A 21,403-nucleotide genomic window follows, 5' to 3' on the forward strand; every position below is an offset into this window, starting at 1 on the left:
GCTTATGTGAATGGGAAATGCTAACCATAAAAAAAAAAATGTTTCTTTGACATCGCTTCTGCCATGGTTTGGGACAGAGATTGGCAATTGTGTTAGTTTGCTAGGGCTGCCAAAACAAAACACTGCAGACTGGGTGGCTTAAACAACAAATTTATTTTCTCATGCTTTTGGATGCTGGAAGTCCAAGATCAAAGTTTTGGCAGGTGTGGCTTCTTCCTCTGAGGTCTCTCTCCTGGGCTTGTCGATGGTCACTTTCTTGCTGTGGCCTCATATGGCCTTTTTTCTATGTGCATGCATGTCTCTGGCCTAATCTCTTCTTATTCACTAGCCCTGTTGGATTAGAGCCCACCATATGATTTCATTTTACTTTAATCACCTCTTTAAAGGCCCTTTTTCCAAATAGAGCCACATTCTGAGGTACTGGGGTGGGGGTTAGGGCTTCAACATATAATTTGGGTGAGGGGGACACAATCCTACCCACAACAGCAATCTTTTAACAGTGAAGAGCCAAATTTATGACCCCTCTCCTTTTGGTTCAGGAAGATCAAGAGGAATATTTACATCCATTCATCCATTCCAAATATATTTACTGAGCACCTACTAAGCACTAGGCATTGTGCCAGGCACCAGTGGTACAGCCATGACATGTGCAGTGAGACCTGCACAGGTGTGTGGTTTAAGTCTGCATATGCATGGAGTTCACAGGTGTCAGAGGAAGGTATGGCAAATAGTATAAAAAGTCAGCCTGCATGCTTGGGGTGGTGGTTGTGGGAGGGACTGCAGCCACCAAATTCCCAAATTCCTGGGAAATGCCAGGACTTAGGAAAGTCCAAGCATATGTCAGGCCACAGTGATGGGTGTGAATGTGGCCCCACTGGGCTGTGTAGGGAAGTAGGGTACATATGAGCACTGGAGTTGTGGGCAGAGCTCTGGTACCAGATAAACCTAAGGGTCAAATCCCAGCTCCACCTCAGTAGCCTCAACTTCTCTCTCTGTAAAATGGGGAGAATACCTATGGCAAAGTATTGAGGCAAGGACCTACGAGGTAGTAAACAGTATTCACTGGCACAGAGCTTAATACGTGGCTGCTGTTATTATTGAGACAGATGGGCTGGAAAGATAGACCCTAAGAGACCTTGGCAGGGACCAATGAAAAAACAAAAAGTCTTGAAGGGAGCGGCAAAGGATGAGAAAAGAAAGGAAAAGTTAAAAAAGAAAAATCAAGACTGAGGACCAAATTTGAAATGAAATAAGTTGTCCACCCCATGGCAAAAATGGAAAGTGTTCCCTTCCTATTTCCTTCCCTAACTCATTCATTTCCTTCCTTCCTTCCTTCCTTCCTTCCTTCCTTCCTTCCTTCCTTCCTCCCTTCCTTTCTTCCTCGCTTTTTCTCTCTCAACTTCATCAATAAATCTTGAATGCTTCCAGTTCCAGGCTGTGTAAATCTTGGAAACACTAGAGTTCCTTGAAGTCTCCCCAAGGAAAGCACCATCTTGTGGGAGAGAAGAGTCAACAATGAGTCTCAGGAAAAGGAGATGGGCCTTGACAGGGAAGGGAAGCTCTAGAAATGGGGCCCCACGGGAGGGACGTCTTCCAAGGAGGCGATGGAGCAGGCCAAGTGTGGAAACCCAGGGATGGGGTGGCTGTGGTGAAGAGCTTGTATTTCAGGTGAAATTAATCTTCAAGGGGCTCCTGACACATGGGAAATGTCACAGAATTGCTGAGGAAGGAGTGAGCTACACAGAGCCCAGAGAATGTGCAGCCGATGGTGGTTGTAGAGGGAACTGTAGTCACCAAATTCAAAGATTTCTCCATTGAGGGGAATGGTTGGGCTGAAGAGAGACACAAAGTTGTGAATGCAAAGCAGGGGAGGGGAAGAGGGACCAATGGCTATTTAGGAGGCACACCCTTTGTTTACATCTTGTCAGTGCACTTCCTGCTTGCTGAGTAGTCTGTTAATTAAATCTTTACCCCTACCTGGGAGGTGAGAGAACTTCCTTATATTTCAGGAAGTGGGAAGCTCTGGAGGGCTGGGAAGGGGGTGGGCAATGGGGAAGGGGAAGATCTATTAACTGTCAGAATTGAAATTTAAAAATTGTTGGAGCACCTGGGTAGCTCGGTTGAAGGTCTGGCTCTTGATCTCAGCTCAGATCTTGATCTCAGGGTTGTGAGTTCAAGCCCCACTTTGGGCTCTATATTGGGCGTGGAGCCTACTTAAAAAAATAAATGTCCTCATTACCTTTTAAGTTATAAACACAATGCATAGGTGTTGTAGATAATTTCCAGTCTTATGGAAGTCATTTGTTCTTACTGCATCCCTACCTGTTTCACTCACCAGAGGGAATGCTGTTGGAATCATTTGGTGTCATCCAGATGCTATTCTACTTGGATTTAGGAGGATAGATACATATCCATGATGTTTGATTATTTATTTATTTATTTATTTATTTATTTATTTATTTAAATTTATTTTTTATTGGTGTTCAATTTGCCAACATATAGAATAACACCCAGTGCTCATCCCATCAAGTACCTCTCTCAGTGCCTGCCACCCAGTCACTCCAACCGCTGCCCACCTCCCTTTCTACCACCCCTTGTTCGTTTCCCAGAGTTAGGAGTCTCTCATGTTCTGTCTCCCTTTCTGATATTTCCCATTCATTTTTTCTCCTTTCCCTTTTACTCTCTTTCACTATTTTTTATATGTTTGATTTTTTAAAAAATTCACTACACTATTCTGTGACTTGCTTTTGTAAATTTCACAATAAATCACGGACACCTTTCCATGTCATTAACACTGGAAAGCCTCATTCTTTTTAATAGTCAATGTACTCCATTGTTTGGATGTGACCCACACTATTTAACAGATGTCCTATTTTTGTAGTTATTTAGATGGTTTCAGGGCTTTTGCTGTTTCAAATAATGCTATGCTGAGTATCTCCTCCTAATAAAGGTATAATGTAGATAGACACATCCATATATGGCAGGGGAAAGGAGGGGTCAAAAGCCGTGCGTAGTTTAAATGTTGGAAGATATTGCCAAATCATCCACTGAAAAGTTTATACCAACTTGTACTTCTTGGATTGTTACCACCACTTGATGTTTGTGATCTTTAATCTTTGCCAATCTGATAGGCAAAAATGGTACTTCACTGTTTTAACATCATTAATTATAAGTAAATCTGGCAGTAGGATTTGAAAATAATGTCAAGAGGAATTAGATATAAAAGGCACAAATTTAGATGCCCTTGGGGGTTATTTTTAGAGAGAGCATAGGGGCCATGGGTTTGGAGGAAGCCAGCCAGAAGAGGAGTCATGGAACCCTGAGAGGCTGGGCTCAGGTGGGCTCCCCATGGGCTGCCCACCAGGCCTTGGAGGTGACTGGGGGGGATTCTAGAGTCATAGTGGTCAACAGAGGGATGCAATGCCATGCCATAGCAGCCCTTGCAGAGACTCCTTCTGGATGCCACCATCACTAGCCTAGAAGGAGACCTCTCCAGCCTCTGGCCTGGCAGCCAAGAGGAACTACCACACACAGTCAGAGAAACTCAGAGAACCTTTCATTTTTCCTCCTTCCCTTGATTCTGCATCTCCTCTGCTTCTCCTTCTTGGCTGTAGGTTCCACTGGGAGCACCCAAGGGCCTGGGAGAGAGAACTTGGCAACTCAAGAGTCAGCTCCCACTTTGGAGATCTTGGAGGGTGATGGAAGCACCACCAGGCGGCAGTCTGGACCTGTGTCCATGATGACTTCTAAGCAGCACCATAATCCCCTCCCAGGAATGGAGGTAGAAACTTGCCAGCCCTAGAAGCACCCCGAAGCATCCCCATGCCCCTTCCCAATCACAGCCTCCTCCCTCAGTCCTACGAGTACCTACCCTCTGCTTTTCTAGAAAATTCTTCTGTTCTTCTTTCTTCTCTAGTGCCTGGGTAACTGATATTCTAAGGTAGAACACTATAGTGTATTTAATTTGTTTAAATTAATTTTATATAATTGGAAAATCAAGTTTGTTTGATTCAAAGACAAAACAGTGATGGAAGGAAATGTTTGGAAACCGGTTGTACCAAAAAAAAACCAAAACCAAAAATCAAAAACTAAAACAGTTGCCCTGCATAAGAAGAGATATGTGTGTATGTGTGCTAGTTTGACTCTTATCCCATAAGCACAGGAAACGTTATGTTTATTTACTTAATCAATGACACTGGACTGAGGCATTGTTGGGGCTCCTGACCCTACTCCCAAGGCCAGAGAACCAGCCGGGCACTGAGGTCACCCTTCCACGCTGCCTGCTCACTAGAGGCACCCCAGGAGGGGCTCAGATCCAATTCTTGTGGTTCCATCAACTGGGTACAGGTGTCTTGCTAGGGCTGAGAACCTCTAGGCAACCTCTAGGTGTGCCCCAAAGCTACTGCCTGGGAGGCCCAGTCACATTTAGGGGGACCAAGAACGAGGAAGTTGAAGACCCCTAGAACCCCAACCTAAGAGCCTCTGTCCAAAGCTGGGCTTGAGGATAGCTTTGTCCCATTCTCTCTCACCCACTTCACCGTCCATGGCCCTGTCCTCTCCCTTTCCCTCCCTCCACAGGACCAGTAGCTCAGTGTCACCACATACAGGGAGAGAGTCTGCCCTTGGGTTTTTGGCCTGGCACCATGCACCTCCTGAGGCCCAGAGCCTGGCCCCCCCTCCTGTAGGCAGAGCAGGAAGGAAAAAGTCCTGAGAATGAAGCCACCTTTACAACTCACAAATGAGCCTGCCCCTCTGTCTGTGTGAGTCAGACTTGTAACGTCCTCCCCAAACTTGCTATCAGGGAAAAAACTCCCAGTGAAATGTGTCTGTCACGTGAGGTGGCAAGGCCCCTGCTGGGTCGGCGACTGGGGGTAACGGTCATGTTTGGGATCACCCAGTGTTGGGAATGGCCCGGGCCCCCTACACAAAGCACCTTGGTAAACCCTCTCTGCAGCCCATGGAGTTGGAAGGATTACTGCTCCATTTTCAGGACAAGTTGTTTAGGAAGAGAAGGTAAAGGGGCCCCCCTTCTCCTTGCCTTGCCAACCAAGAGAAGAATCCTCAGTTGCCTCTTTTTCTACAAAATGTTTTTTATAGATTTTATTCATTTATTTGAGAGAGAGAGCACAAGCAGGTGGAGAGGCGGGCAGAGGGAGAGGGAGAAGCAGGCTCCCCACCGAGCAGGTTGCCTGATGTCAGGCTCAATCCCAGGACCTTGAGATCATGAGGGGCCCCTCTACAAACAAACAAACAAACAAACAAACGGGAGAGGAGGGGGGAAAATAAAAAATAAAAAACAAAACAAAACAAAGACCCCTGATGTACTTTTGGGAGTTAGCTAGTTAGTTAGGAGAGTTGACAGGGAGGGACCACAGGGGCTTCTCATAGTCCTTGACCCTCTCTGGACCTTCTTTTCCTCATCGGTAAAATGAGACACCTGGACCAGGCAAAGGCTGAGTTTCATTTGGCCTAAAATTTGATCTTTTACTTGTGGAATGAGTAAGAGGTGTGTGAGTGTAGATGTAAGTGTGTGCGTGTGTGTGTGTGTCTAGTGTGTATATGTGTGTGGAAGGATGTGTGTGTGTCTGGGGCGTGTGTTTACATGTGTGAGCATGTGTGTGTATGCAGATTCATGAATGGCTATGTATGTGGGGGGGGTATTGTGTGTGTGAGTGTGTGTGTTTGTAAGGGGTGTGTGGATGTGTGTGTGCATGTGTGTCTGTGTGTATGGCCTGTGCTGTGTGTGTGTGTATGTGTGTGTGTACCCCTGAATGTGGATTTTAACCACCTGGGACCTGTTGGCAGACACCCACCTCCGGAAGTGCTTCCTGTTCTCTCTGCAGCTGAGGGACCCGCTCACAGAGGACGGCTTCCTCAGGCCTGGCCCCGAGTGACAGCCCTTCCCTCTCTGCACTCCTCCCACTGCCCTCTTCCCACATATTCGGTCTAGGAGGAGGCCTGGGCATCATCAGGATTTTTACAAGTGGGGCGCCTAGGTGGCTCATGGGTTAAGCTTGTGACTCTTGATTTCAGTTCAGGTCAAGATCTCACGGGTTGTGAGATCGAGCCCTGTGTTGGTTTCCACGCTCAGTGAGGAGTCTGCTTGAGATTCTCTCTCTCCCTCTGCCCCTCCTCCCTGCTCACACTCACACTCTCTCTCTCAAATAAATAAAAATCTAAAAAAAAAAATTTTTTTTTAACAAATGTCTACGTGGTTCTAAAGTGAAGCCAAGGTGAGAACCCCTGTCTTAGGACAAGTTTTAATTGGGCCTAGTGGGGGGCCTGTGGGGTGCAGAATGTTAGAGCTGGCAGGGTTAATTTTGAATGCAACAGAACCATTTCTAATGATTTGTTAATATAGAATATTTTTTTTATAAATGCAGAAGAGAGAAAGTAGAGGATAGGTTTGGGCTACTCCTTGCTCCCTATGGTGGCCTAAGGAACTCCATGGAACGTGGTGTCTGTCTGAGTCTGTTCCAGCTGCTGTGACAAGTTACCACAGCCTGAGAGAGGGGTTGTGCCTCAACAGCAAACATTTATCTCTCACAGCTCTGGAGGCTGAAAGCCTGAGATCAGAGCCCCAGTAGATCCCGTGTCTGGTGAAGGCCCATCCCCTGGTTTGCTGACCACCTTGACCTCATTGTTTCCCCACGTCGGGGAGAGGAGAGAGAAGCAAGCTCTTCCATCTCTTCTTATGAAGGGCACTAATCCCATCATGCAGCCTCCATCCTCATGACCCAATCACCCTCCCCAAGCCTCCGCCTTCTAATACCTAACACCACCTCAGGGGAGGTTAGGATTTCAACACGAATCTCTGGAGGGCACGAACGTTGAGTCCTAAGAACTCCGTATCTGGTTCAGTTCCGTGGTATCATTAGTACCCTTCCCCGGACTTTGGCTTGTGGCCCTCCAGACACGTGGTAGGCAGGCAGGCACTTCCCCGCCTCTCCCTCCCCTTGTGGTTGAGAACAGCCATGGGTTAATTCCAGCAGTGGGTGGTGGGTGGAAGTGGTGGGTGGCCCTTCGGCCTGGGGCATTTAATGGTCCAGGTGAGACCCTCCAGACCCTTCAGCGCTGAGACCAGCAGTGTCGCAGAGAGGGGCTGTTCCAGAAACCTGGGCCTCAGAGTAGGGGCAGTAATAGCATGGAGCAGAGTCCCAGCTGACCTGCAGGGCACCCGTGGCATGAGAGAAATGCGCCTCAACCAAACTACTGGCCTTCCCCGCTCCTTACCTTGAATGAAAACAAAAGTGCATTTTGGACAAAGACTTCGTAGAAACATCACATGGGCTTCTGAATCCGATAGACCCAGCTTGGAACCTCCTGCCTGCTGTGTGACGATAGACAGGTTTCTGAACCTCTCTGAGCCTCAGTTCCCTAACAGTACTCACCTATGGAGTTGATCAGGGGATCGGTGTTAGTTTTCTTCTCTTCTATTGAAACTTTAGTGGGTACAGGGTTAAAATCCCTGCTTGCATCTTCCCCACCACCCTTCCTGACGGTACCATGAGTTTGGTTCAGGTGTTCACGCATCTCTCATGAAGCTCAGATTCTTCTGGAGGAAGACAGGCCAACTCCCACTCCGCATACTCCGCTCCCCACCCTTCACATGGTTTCGGGGTGTGCTGTGACTGAAGCAGCGCCCCCCCCCAATAAATCTCAAGATTCTTGCTTGGACTTGGGCCCTCATGCTCCAAGAGGGGGGTTAACCTTGCTTCCCTGCATCATCTCTTTTTCCCGAGGACCAGATCTGTCCCTCTGTGCAGAAAGCCTCGCTGACACTTGTTCAGACATATCCGACCCCAGCGGGGGACGCAGCCTGGGCTCCAGCTGGGACCCTCACTTATTTTCTGCTAATTAAACTTCCTAATCTAACAGAACCGAGCAGGTTTGCAAGGCAGGGGGTGCGGGAAAAGGAGCCCTTCCTGGCCTCGCAAGGAGGCAGCGTCCCCCACACCTCGGGCTAATAGAGATGCGCGTGAAAGTGCTTGTCTGGGCCGTGGTGACAGCTTGGGACCGAAGGCTGGAGCTAATCAGGGTTTCAAACAACCAGGAAGACCATGACTTGAGGGCAGACAGTTCAGCTTGTCCCTGGCAAATACTAATTACAATAATAATAATACTCTCCAAAGAACTTTCTCGCATTTGTGCGCAGGGGAAAGCAACCCACGTCACGGAAATGATGTGGCTTCATTTAACATTTACTACTTTCATTGAAGACTAATCAACATGATCCTGCTTGTTGGCTTCACTTCATTAAATTTTCCAGTGCGTCAAATTATACGGCTAGTGCCGATGGTGGATGTGGATGACCGAAATCTCTCTTTTTTCTGCCCTGACCGGGGGTTTATTGATCAATTTCTCAGTTGTGCTGTAACCGAGGGTCCCGAATCACCGAAGGGTTTTTCTTACAAAGGGCTCCCAGCCTGTGGAAGATTTGCCTTCTGTCACACACTGACCTGGTCATCTGGCCAGGTCTGGGGGGAGGACCCTAACTTGGGGGAGGTCCCTAAGCCACGCAGAGCCTAAGAGAGACCATGACGCCTTCTGAAAGTGACCTGTACGGAAGTTGTCCCAGGATCCTGATGGGCAACGCTTCTCCTGGAGCGACCCCCCCAACCCTGCTTACATCATCCCCACCCCCCAAAACACACTATTTCTGACCCAGGCTACCTGCCCCTTCCCTGCTCCCAAAGATCCTGGCTCACCTCCAGCTTTCTTTTATTATGTTGTCCTGTGTGGTCCCTTGACACTCCGCTTTCTCCGATAGACTGTGTTTGTCTGTCTCGCTGGTCCTTGCATGGTGCCTGGGCCTTGCATCCCTGCCCATATAAGAAATGTGTATTTGCTCTTTGCCTCGGTTCCTGGTACAGAGCTTCTTTTCTTCATTTTAAAGTTTTATTTATTTATTTATTTATTTATTTATTTATTTAAGAGAGAGAGAGAGAGAGCAGGGGCAAGGAGAGGGGGGAGAGCAGGGAGGGGCGGGGGGGGGAAGGAGAGGGTAAGAATCTCAAGCAGACTCCACGCTGAGTACAGAGGCTCATCCCATGACCCTGAGATCCTGACCTGTGCCCAAACCAAGAGTCTGACACCCAACTGATGGAGCCACCTGCTAGCACAGAGCTTCTAAAACCCTCAGAATATCCCGAACGAGAAGAATATCTTTTATTTGTAACAAGCCCCTTTCCACTCTACCTGAATTTATGCTAATAAGGTGACCCTGGTGGGCCCTGAGGTTGCAGATTGGATGCTGGTTGCCATAGGAACCACTTATGTGATTAGAGGGTTGGAACCTCCAGGGAGGGGAGAGGGGGCTGGAGATTGAGTTAAATCACCAGTGGCCACTGATTTAATTAACTGTGTCCACATAATGAATAAAAAATGCATAAAACCCCCTAAAAATGGGATGCAGAAAGCTTTTGAGTTGGTGAGCTCAGAGAGGTGCTGGGAGAATGGTGTCCCTCAGAGAGCCTGGAAACTCTGCACCTCTTCCCCCATACCTCACCCCAAAAGCTCTTCCATCTGGCTGCCCTGAGTTGTGTCCTTGATTGTAAACTGACAATCTAATAAGTGTTTCCTTGAGTTCTGTTCAAGCCGAGGGCTGTTCAAGCAAATTACTGAGCCTGAGGAAGGGGTTGTGGGAACCCCTGATTGTAGAGCCAGTTGGACACGCTGCTGGCAATCGGGAACTTGAGACTGGCGTCTGGAGCGGGTGCTGTCCTGTGGGACTGGGCTTTTAGCCTGTGGGATCAGTACTAGCCCTGGGCAGTTAGCGTCAGAACAGAGTTGAATTATATAGGACACTCAACTGGGGTCTGGAGAACTGGTTGCTGGTGTACAGAAATCCCACACACTTAGTGTTACAAATGAGCAAAAAATAGCTCAGGGCCCTTGCCATGTGTCTGGGGAATCACATGACCTCAGGACCAGAATTACGTGCACTGCACTGGTGTCAAGCGCTACTTTGGTAGGGCTGCCTCAGAAAGATGAGGTTGAGAGCAGAAAAGAGGGAGGGAATGAAAAACTGGGGTATAAATCCTTATCTGGGAGCATCCTCAATGTAAATAAATATGCGGTTTGTCCTCTCCTGACCTCTGAGCACTTGCCATCACCCATCTTACAGTTTGTCCATTATGTCCTGTCACATGGCACCTTTAAAAAATTTTTAATTTATTTATTTGAGACAGAGTGAGCAAGAGACAGAGAGAGCAGCAGCAGGGGGAGGGAGAGGGGGAGGGATAGAAGGAGAAGCAGAGTCCCCGCTGAGCAGGGATCCCAACCAGGGGCTCTGGGATGGGGACCTGAGCCAAAGGCAGATGCTCAACTGACTAAGCCACCCAGGGCCCCCTGAATAGCACCTTTCACTTCACATTTGTATTGGAGTCAAGTAAACCTTGTGTCACATCCTCCAGGCCTAAGCTACCTAAACCGAAGCCGTCTTAGGCCTTACGCAGCAAAGTACTGTTTGTGCACGATGCAGGTGTTGAGTCTATACTGGCTTATTGGTTGATTTAACTTGAGTTATAGTAAACACAGCACAAGTGAAAGGCTCACAATCATGTGGGCTCTGTCTCTTGTTCTCCATGACTAGTGTTTCGTTATAGTGGATCACATCCCAAACTGAGCCTTAGTCCCTCCCCGTGCTCAACGAAAAAAGTGGCCAGTTGTCCGGGTAACACTGCAGATTATATTAACAGCTTCCTGCAACCTCAGGTTCCGGAAACCCGCTGGCCTTCATTCTGTCTACCACCACCCAGGCCTGCTTGGCCGTGAACTTGCATTCTTTAACTCAGACCTTGTCTCATTCTGGGTGCAATCGGGAGACAGAAGCCACACGATCAGCTGTGGATGTTTAATGCACAGAATTACTAAACTGAAACAGGGAAGAAGTCCTAAAGATGTAAAGAGGAGGGACACCTGGGTGGCTCAGCGGTTGAGCATCTGCCTTCGGCTCGGGGTGTGATCCCGGAGTTCTGGGATCAAATCCCACATCAGGCTCCTTGCAGGGAGCCTGCTTCTCCCTCTGCCTGTGTCTCTGCCCCTCTCTGTGTCTCTCATGAATAAATAAATAAAATCTTAAAAAAAAAAAAAAAGATGTAAGGAGGACTCTAACGGTGCTCCAAGGCTGAAGAAGAGTGCCGAGGGAAGGACAAGCGTGGAAGAGGGGTCCCCTTCCCAAAGCTGAGGTTCAGACCTTAGAGGATTGTGGCCACTGGGTAGAGGAGGAGTTTGCAGGGTTGCCTGGACTGGAGCTGGGCCATGTCCCCGAGCAGCAGGAAACTATTCCCCTGGTGCAGGAGAGCGGAGGCTGGTGGGCAGGTAGGTGCAGGGGAGCCGGGCGCCGCCATCCAGGTGAGGCCTGAAGGGTTGTTTCCCAAGGCCCTTCCGATATGGATACCATGCTCCCCACAGTCCAGGCCAGGCTCCACTTGCCAGTGAGTGGGCTCCCGTGAACTCTGAACTCTATCCTGCCCAATGGACTCACCCACATATTGTGCTAAGAGACTTGACCAAACTTGGCTTCCACCCGCACTGGGCCATGTGCATCAAGATGACCCCAGCCCCATGCGGAGTCTTCGCTCAAGAAAACACAATGCTGCCAAACCACAAAATGCACGTCGTCCCACAACGTGCGTCTTGTGTACAACCCACCTTGCGAAAACATTTTCAGTAGCCCTCCACCTATCTCCTTCCGGAATCTTCCATGTCCACAGAGCTCCAATCCCTTTTTGTTCCTTATCTGTTCTCACCTTTGTCTCAGCTGGAGTGAAGCTCAGTCTACACTGGCATCTCCTTCCTCTTCCGCAGTCATCTGAATACAGTCTGTCTTGCTGCCTTTACTAAGCACGATGCCCAGTGCTGTTTTGTCTTTGACCCTATGCCTTGTCAGCTCGGACTTCCATAACAAAATATCATAGCCTGGGAGCTTAGACAATAGACATTTATCTCTCCCAGTTCTGGAGTCTAGGAGTCCCACACCAAGGTGCTGGCAGGTTCCGTGTCTGGTGAGGACTCTTCCTGGTTTGCCACCTTATTGCCTCACACGGAGGAGAGAGAGCTCTGCCGTCTTTCTTCAGAGAAGGACACTAATCCCATCATGGGGCTCCACCTTATAACCTCATCTAAACCTAACACCACTCCCCCAAGATCTCACCTCTAAATACCATTACAATGGGGAGGGGGCATCTGGGTGGTGCAGTCGGTGAAGGGTCCACCTCTTAGTTTCAGCTCAAGTCATGATCTCAGGGTCATGAGATAGAAACACACAGTAGGCTCTGCACTCAGTGTGGAGTCGGCTTCAGGATCCTCTCTCTCCCTCTTCCTCTGGACCTAACCCTGCATGTGCACACACTCTCACTGTCTCTAAAATAAATAAATAAATCTTTAAATACTATTACAATGGGGAGTAGGGCTTCAATGTACACATTTGGGGGGACACAAACATTCAATCTATAGAACACTATCAATCCCTTGACTTCCTTAGGTGCTGTCCACTATCTTCTGCTGGCCTTTGTCTTGGGCAGCTGCTACCATCTTGGGCATCTTGGGCAGCTGCATACCATCATGGGTGACTAGACTAGATGCCCTCCTGCCAGTGAGTGGGCTCCCTACACCCCAATTCTCTCTGTGCATCTGCCCATCAGCATTGGCTCCCTCGTGCCCTGGGAAATTGTTCCCTGCTGCCCAGAGACTGTGGCCCAGCCCAGGTCTAGGCAACCCCACAAACTTTTCCACCATCCAGTGGCTGCAACCAGAACTTCACCAATAGGGTCTGAACCCCTGCCTTGGGGATGGGACCCCCTTCCAAGTTTGTCTTTTTCAGAGCACTCTCTGTCAGCCATAGGGTGTGATTTAGAGTTATTTTTATATTTGTATAGTTTCTTATCATAATTGGATAGTTCTTTATATGAAACTTCCTCTGGGGCAGCCCGGGGGGCTCAGTGGTTTAGCGCCTGCCTTCAGGCCATGGTGTGATCCTGGAGACCTGGGATCGAGTCCCATGTCAGGCTCCCTGCATGGAGCCTGCTTCTCCCTTTGCCTGTGTCTCTGTGTGTGTGTGTGTCTCTCTCTCTCTGTCTCTCATGAATAAATAAATAAAATCTTTGAAAAAAAAAAAGAAGAAACTTCCTTTGTTCACATGACCATATGGTTTGTCTTCAGGTTTACTATTTGTGGGTGTTACCATGGAGGCAGCACAGTATGTGGGGATACAGAAGATGGGCAATGGATAAAAGAAATAACCCATGTACAACACTTAGTGCCTGGTCCATACTGAGTCCTTTTATTTTAACTTTTATTATTTTTACATGAGTATCATTATTTTTTAAAGCACATCTGTAAGAGGCTTGGCAAGGGGAGAAGGCTTTCTGGAAGAAATGCTATCTGAGCTAGTTTGAAGACAGACAAATGAACGGGGCGTATGGGCAGAAAGGCAGCCATCCAGGCCAAGGCTAGAAGCCTGCCCAGCTCCCACGGCTGCCATAAGGACCCAGGTAAGATAGAAAGATAAATGTACTTTGTAAACACACAGAGAGATTGTAAACAATAATAACCCAATTACCTTTGCTTGTTAGAATTACTTCCTTAAGAACAACGAATCTCCTTGTTCAAATTCTGTGCTCATTATATTTTGTCTGGAGACTGGATGTTTCCCCCAGAAGTGCCCAGTAAAAATTGTTAAGACCCATTGTTCCCAATGAAATAGCTCTCATTGTAAGTAACTCAACTGACACACTAGTGTAGGCATCCTTCTTTCATTCAGCAAATATTTATTGTGTGTTTTGCAAGGAATTGGTAATGTCAAAATTATTCCTGTCCATATTATTATCATTGCCCTTCTCGGGTGGTGGGCAAGTCATTGCAAAGACTTAATGTGTTCTGCTGTCCTGCTAGGTCCCTAACCTACTCTTCCCTCTTTTTCTTTTTCCTTTCCCCTGGGAGGCAAATTCTTCTCTTGGTCTCCTATAGAATGGTTCTACCCATGCTTATGATCTCATGGGGTCTCACTTCCTGTACCAAACACTTGGCCAACAAGTCCAGTTCCCATCCTTGGAGAGATTTTGTTAAATAAAAATTTCCTCTTCAATTCATCCAAGCATTTACAAAGTGTTACAGCCACCCTGGAGGACCACTAATTCTGCCTTAGGGGTCAAGAAGGCCTCACAGAAGGTAATACCTGGCAACAGTCTTCTTATTGACATTTTCTCTATAGACTTCAGTGCCACAGAAGGGAGCACATGACTCAGCCTCAGCCAATCAGAGTTCTCTATTCCTTGGGCCCACCCTCAGCGACTAGTCCAAGGGGTAAGCACCTGCTGTACCTGATCCAAAGCAATACTCTCTTCTGACATTTGATATTTGAGCAGAGGCACAGAGAGGCAGCATGGAAGGTGAGTCATCATCCGGGAGGACCCTAGAGATATGGTTCTCCAGTTGGGGCCTCTGTGTGAAGGCTTTGGGCCAACTAGCATCTCTCCTTCCCAAGGCCTGGATAAGCTGCTGTTCTTTTGATTCTGGGAGCTACCACAGTTGCCTTCCCAGAAATCTTTTTTGGGGGTAGGGGGTCATGAGTTACCTAGAGTCAGTTTCCATCATTGCCAAGAGAAGAACTTGAACTTTAATTGAAGACTGAGTTGACATTCTTCTGCTCCAGTGGAAATCTTGACAATCAGAATCAGTTGTGAGAGTCAGAGCCACCGGCCACTCTAGGAAGAGCTGGGTAAATACTAACAAATGTTTAGTCTTTAATTTTTTTAAATCCTTTCTTACAATGTTGTGATGGGGCACCTGGGTGGTGTATCAGTTAAGCATCTTACTCTTGGTTTCACCTCAGGTCATGATCTCTGTGTCTTGGGATTGAGCTTGGAGTCGGGCTCTGCACTCAGGGTGGAATCTGCTTGGGATTCTTTTTCCCCTCTTCCTCTGCCCCACCCCCTACTCTCTCTCTCAAATCAATCAATCAATCTTTAAAAAATAAACAAAATAGGGGCACTGGGTGGCTCAGTGGTTGAGCGTCTATCTTTGGCTCAGGTAGTGATCCTGGGGTCTTGGGATCGAGTCCCACATCCCACAGGGAGCCTGCTTCTCCCTCTGCCTATGTCTCTGCCTCTTTTCTGTGTGTCTCTCATGAATAAATAAATAAAAATCCTTAAGAAAATAAACAAAATAAAATAAAATGTTCTGATAATACATCACACCAGACACATGAAAATGCAGCTGAGCTGATCAGAATTTCATTTAGAATAGAAGTGTTCCAAACACCCAGGAAAACTCTGGTAACTTGGATTTGATTTGGTAGAAATCATGGTACATTCAACCACAAACCCCCAGAGAAGCCATTCCTGGAAACTGTTAGCCAGATTCATTTTAAGTAATCTCAATGGCAGAGGTAGGCCTTTAATTGACCTGATCCTCTAATCTTGGGGGTAACTTACTATAGGGACAAAAAAAAGAAAAAGTGTCTGAAATGTTGAGAATCAGCTTTCTCTGTTCCTGCTTCCACCAGGGTTGGTGGAATGCACAAAGCTCACTTGCTGAACTAAACACCCACACTGTGGTGCTGGTACCTTTCCCACTGGTCCAGCTACATGGGGTTTGCCAAGATAGTAGTGGATTATTCTGAGCCTGAGCATTTTAGATTTAAAGGATTTTGCATAAAATATTCATAGTACTTGTGTCTCACCAGTCTTGCTTAAAATGGAGAATGTAGTCTCCATCCAGGAACACATCTCCCATGCAAACTCTTAGATCAGCTCCCCAGAAAACAGGTGAATTTGTATCAAGAAACAGGTGGCCTGGGAAAATATCCTTGGATCTCATGTAACTAACTGCATCTGAGTGTCAATGGGAAGATGGTGGCTTTGTTCCTTAGGAAATACTGTAAAAGCCTGTCCCTGACCACGTGTCTAACATGGCAAGCCCTTCTTGGGATTTCCATGGTGGTTTACTAACAGAGTCAAGGGTTGGAGATTAAATGGAACAGGATCTCACTGAATGCTCCTTGAGAGGCCAAGCAATGTGAAATTATACAAGTGATCACTGAACTGGCATTAGAAGCATACCAAATCTATCTTTTCCCTGAAACCCCAAAATCCTAGAAATAGAAAAACCTTGATGAAGGAAAGGATCCTAATTTACCACATCACATTGCTCCTCTTTTCAAATTCTACTTCAAGGCTCACTTCCTTCAGGAAATTATTTATCCAGCAGTATCATACAGGATATTTTTGGTTGAGGGGGGTCAGAAAGTTTAATAAAGGAGATTTATTGGCTCACAAACTAAACAGTCCTGTAGCAAATTAAGGCTTCAGGCACAGTTTTTTTTTTTTTTTTTTAAGATTTTATTTAATCATGAGAGACCCAGAGACAGAGGCAGAGGGAGAAGCAGGTTCCCTATGGGGATCCTGATGTGGGATTTGATCCCAGGACCCTAGAATCATGACCTGAGCTCAAGGCAGAAGCTCAACCACTGAGCCACCCAGGTTTCCCTTCAAGCACAGTTTGATTGGGACTCTAGTCTCTGTGATATTCTCAGTTCTCCTCTCCAGGCTGGATTTTTTTTTTTTTTTTTTTTTTTTCCAGGCTGGATTTTGCCCTCAAACTGGCTTTTCTAACGTTGGCAAAAGGGCTCCAGCAATTATAGGCTCAGATCTGCATTTAACACAATCCTGCACAAGACAGAACTTTTATGTCCCAGAATCTCCCTTTAAAATCTTTCCAATCATTCTGAAGATCAGCTCACTTAGGTCATGAGTCCTTCTTGGACCCAATCCGTGAAGCCAGGAAATGGATTGTGCTGATTAGATTGACGTGGCTCTCCTATTTCAGCCCTTGAACTGGGAGTAGTTTCAGCTTCCTTAGTGCCATATGGATCTCCAAATGTAAATTAGGGGTGGTTGGGTTAAGGAAGAGGGAAATGCATGCTGGGGAAGCAGGTAACAGGAGAAGACTGAATCTTCAAATTCACTTAAGTTCTGACCTTTCACTCCCATTGTAATACATTCCATGTTCCTATTTGCTGTGGATTACATTTTTGTCTATATTTCCTTCTCTTTTATCCTGCCTTATAACCATCTCAAACATATGGATGATGCCTAGCCCTAACTATATAAACAAGCCAACATTTCTAACATCTGTGGAAAATATTTTTTAAAAAAAGAAAAAAAAAAAAAAAAGAAGAATACTTGGAAGTTGACCTCACCCTCTAAGAACAAAAGCTTGAGGTTTAATTCTGACTTTTATGAAATGTGGAGCTGGTTGCAGACCACTATCTGGAGATAGGGGGGAAAAAACCCCACTTTTTTTCATTTGTAATCCGAGGAATGTCTCCAAAAACGGAGCTGAATAAACTTCATAGAAGTTGGTACAACAAATAACTTATCCCTTTGCCTGCTGAAAGCCTGCAGAAGTTCAGCTAATCACCATCTCTCTAAATTAATTACTCATCTAGGCAAGGTCTTACTTCTTTTTAGGCAGAGACAAATATATAAGTAACAGATATTTATAAAACATTTGAGTAAACATCAGCCATCAACCACCACCACTATCATCAATATCAACCACCACTACCACCACCATCACCCTTAATATCAACCACCAACAACATGACCATCATCAACATCAACCATCAACCCCAACATCAATACTACCACCAACACCATCATCAACATCAGCTATTACCAATGACATCACTACCATCATCACTAACACCAATACCCCCATAGCATCAACCACCACACCACTATGAGCACAGGGTTTATATTTTACATTTTTACTTTACTTTGAAAAATATCTTCATATGCATGATCTTATTAGCTCTTATCTACTTTGTAGTTTGACAGACCAGACATCATCATTCTCATTTTATCTGTGTGGAAACTAAGGTCCAGAGAGGTGAGGTGTTGAGTTCCTTGTTACCTAAGTGTCCTTGACTAGAGTTGGATTCCTCTGACTCCAAAATTAATACTTTTTTTCAATGGACCCCATGCTTTCAATAAAAATGAAGAACTTCTGACTGACTTCTGCTGTTAACAACCTTGGCTCTAAGTGAGAACCTCTAGAATGAATAGCTCTTTGAAGCCATATATCCCCCTGCCATGCATTCCAGGTGAGAGCCACGAGTCACTCAAAGTTGATGTCATCCTCTGGAAGTTGAACTTTAATCCAGGGCGCTTGACTCCAAATTCAGTCTTCTTTCCATGACAAGAGGCTACTTTCGTGAATACCCCTCAGGAATCTCCTAGATTCTCTGAGAACACTCAATGCTCCATGTCCTTCCCTGGAACATAACCTTTTCCAGTGAAGGGTATGACTGGAAGCTGCTGCCCCTGCTGTCCTGTCTCAAAGTGCCACAAAGCCTGAGAAGGAAACAGGATGGGATGCTGGCCTTCAGTCACACTCCCATTGGCCTAAGTGCCCCAGTGATCCTCTTCCAGCCCCACTCAAGGATCTGACTCTTCTCTCAAGGTTCCAGGTAAACTCAAAGCTGCTTCCCCTTGTATGAAGGTTGGGCCTCTTCTGTAGAGGTCGGCTTGCCTTGAACTTTCAAGGGATCCCTTGGATTTCAGTTTGGCACTCACTGTTTTTGAATGTTGGCCCCAGGCTGGCCTGGTTGGGCTGCAGGACAGGTCTGTTGCTAATCGTTAATGCAGAGCATTTGGACACTTTGCTTTGGAGACCTTTCTTTTTGAGTTCAGAGGTCAAATTTGAGTAGTAAATATCTTCCAGGGATTTATCATTCTTTCTGAGGATGTTGCTGGCTAACCGGAAGAGGAAAATCACTCCGTAGATGCCAATGATGGTGAGGATGTACCAGGCAGCGCTGGTCCCATCTGGAAGTTTCAGGGCCCTGGTGGAGTTGGTGCCGCTCCTCCCTTCCATGTGGTCCCTCAGCAGGTAGCCTAGGCCAGTGCTGGCCTGGGTCTGGTTGGGGGCTCCCTGAGGAGTCCACTTGATCACTGAGAAACAGAGAGATCCAGATGAGACCCAGCATCCTGGGCTGAGGGCTGCCTGGCCAAGCCAATGACAGTGTGGTCCTCATATCAGTGGGAAATGTGGGGGAAATGTGGGACTGCTTAAAGGGGGCTCTCTCTGTTGAATGGTCAGGACTCTAACAACATATACATAAAAAGGGGTTTTGGGGGGGCATCCTAAATATTAGTATATGAAAAACTAAGACTAACCATGATATAATATGCAATCATATGCCTAAAAGGAGGGAGGATATGGCATTTGCTTGAAGCTCATATATGTATAAAGTATCTCTGAGAGAATACACAAGAAATTGGTACCTGGGGTTGCCCTTGGGGAAGAGAATTGAGGGATGAGATGTACTTTTCAACAGCTCCCCTTTGTACATTTTGTACCATGTATAGTTACCTTCAAAAAGGAGTTAATCTAAAAAAGGAAAGGGTACAAGTGGGCACTTTTCTGGCCTCCTTGGTGAAATGCCCCTGGGGAATGACACTGTGTGCCCTTCCAAGACCAGAAGATTAAAATCTTAATTGCTGTTTAATTCAAAACTGTTTTCTCTCCTAGGAGAGCCAGTGGCCATGAAATGAAAGGCACAGAAGTAGTACATAAAACTGTGAGACATTTTTCCAATTGAACTTTACTGGCTCAAATCCCCAATTCTTGCCCTGTGTGAGCACAGATGTTTTCAGATGTATCATAGGATATATCCCATAGCCTGCTGGGTAGACCAAAGCTGCTCCCCAAATGCCATCTATTTGATATTTGTTTGTTGCTAATTCATTTTGCTAATGGCAAGATTCAGAGAGGCTGGTATCTTTTGTTATAGTTAATTGTCAGAATAAGTGAATGATCTTATTACTTTTAGATGAAGGGTTTAAAAATAAATCTACAAACCACATGTGACAAAGCCCAAATGAACAGATTTAATTATATAAAATTGGTCACTCATAACAAATGATACAACAACGAGGAATTTTATACCACTGTTGGTGGAAGGGTTTGAGAACTTAAAGCATAGAAAGGGGAAAATTGTCGTCATTGCTTTCTTTTTAAAAGTCCACCCAATAAGAAAATCAGAAGTCTCAATTACAGCAAGAGAACACACTGAGAACTCTGAACTTTTCTGTGAGTTGTTATAGAATGATGTGATATGCTCAAATACATATAAAATATGCCCAACCAAGAACTACAAGACATTAAATAAGTTTTAAAACAGTCCATATCCACAGGAAAGAAATTCACTATATTAATTATTGCAGCACATTGTTCTCCACTTTTCTTTTTCTAAAAAAATAGGTTGGTCGTATCTTAATGGACAAACACATCTTGCAGAAAGAGACACCTTTTCATCTGTGCCATTTTGCACTTATAATTTACCGATGTGAAATACAGCAGTCATTCTAGAACAGCTCGTCCTTGTATTGAAGAAGAGTACTCACGTTCCATGAGGCGGTCTCTTCCTCGACTCTTGAGGGAGGCAAGTTTAAGCAGCTGCCGTGGCCAGAGAAGATGGAATGAGAAGTCTTCCCCGCAAGTGATCAGTCCTACTGACGTGGGGCTGCCCCGAGGTTTGTGAGCAGAGCAGGGAGTAACACGATACCCAGAGAATTTTAGGGCTGTACCAAAAAGAAACAGCAGAGAAGAGTTTGGACGATTTTTCTCTCCTTAATCAGGGGATCGAAATCGACCTGTCTACTGTTGGCTCAGAATACAAAGCACCTCCTGGCTGAAGCTTGTTGAGGAGGCCTAAAGCAAAAGAAGGTTTAAAAAACGTGCTGGTACCAAGGAGTCTCCAGCTGCCCCTGGTCCCATCCAGGCCTGCTGTGGTGAGAGGCTCCCTGTGAGGCTGCTCACGAGCTTATAGCCTGGATGGTTCCTGAATTCCCCTGTTCTGCACCTGTCGTAGGAGTGGGAGATGGTCAGGTGTGGCAGAGGCCTGTTGTTACAGGGTCAGGAAACTCCATGGTCAGGAGTCACTGGCTTCCTCTTGGACTGTCTCCTGGATGAGGAAACCCAGACAGGAAGGCACAGGCGCGGACACAGCTGAGGGGCCTGGGCTCCCCCTCAGGGATCAGTGGGCAGTGGGCCGGTAGGCCAGGCTGTGCAGAGTGATGCTTCCTTTTCCCACACTCCTGAGTCACAGCCCACACTGCAATCTAAGCATATTTAACCAGAAAGTGCTAGAAGAATAAGAGTCTGGGAGCAAAGAAAAGCAGGGAGCTTTGGCAGGTTCTGTGCACCCATTGTTCCCAGCCCCGCTCCTGAATCCTCACCAAGAAGACCAGCACATGCCAAACTTATAAGGGTTTTTGGCTTTTAAGAAGTAATTTAAGGGGTGCCTGGGTGGCGCAATCGGTTGAGTGTCCGACTCTTGATTTTGGCTCAGGTCATGGTCTTGGGGTTGTGAGATCGAGCCCCATGAGCCTGA

General features: G+C 46.4%; 1 protein-coding gene and 1 long non-coding RNA gene across 2 annotated transcripts; both read right to left on the reverse strand.

Annotated features, from left to right (window-relative positions):
* Nucleotides 1–8,213: 8,213 nt before the first annotated feature.
* Nucleotides 8,214–9,264, reverse strand: LOC140621332 (uncharacterized). Its single transcript, XR_012021044.1, has 3 exons — nt 9,199–9,264; nt 8,709–8,822; nt 8,214–8,426 (listed from the first exon to the last, which is right to left on the reverse strand). It is a non-coding gene; the product is annotated as an uncharacterized lncRNA (long non-coding RNA).
* A 7,321-nt stretch (nt 9,265–16,585) lies between these two features.
* On the reverse strand, nt 16,586–21,221 carry SMIM34 (small integral membrane protein 34). Its single transcript, XM_072806428.1, has 2 exons — nt 20,415–21,221; nt 16,586–18,959 (listed from the first exon to the last, which is right to left on the reverse strand). Exons 1-2 carry the CDS (start codon nt 20,419–20,421, stop codon nt 18,547–18,549), a joined length of 420 nt encoding a protein of 139 aa, XP_072662529.1. The 5' UTR covers nt 20,422–21,221; the 3' UTR covers nt 16,586–18,546.
* Between the last annotated feature and the right edge of the window lie 182 nt (nt 21,222–21,403).

The sequence above is a fragment of the Canis lupus genome, chromosome 30 (assembly GCF_048164855.1).
Source record: "Canis lupus baileyi chromosome 30, mCanLup2.hap1, whole genome shotgun sequence".
Lineage (NCBI taxonomy): Eukaryota > Metazoa > Chordata > Mammalia > Carnivora > Canidae > Canis > Canis lupus.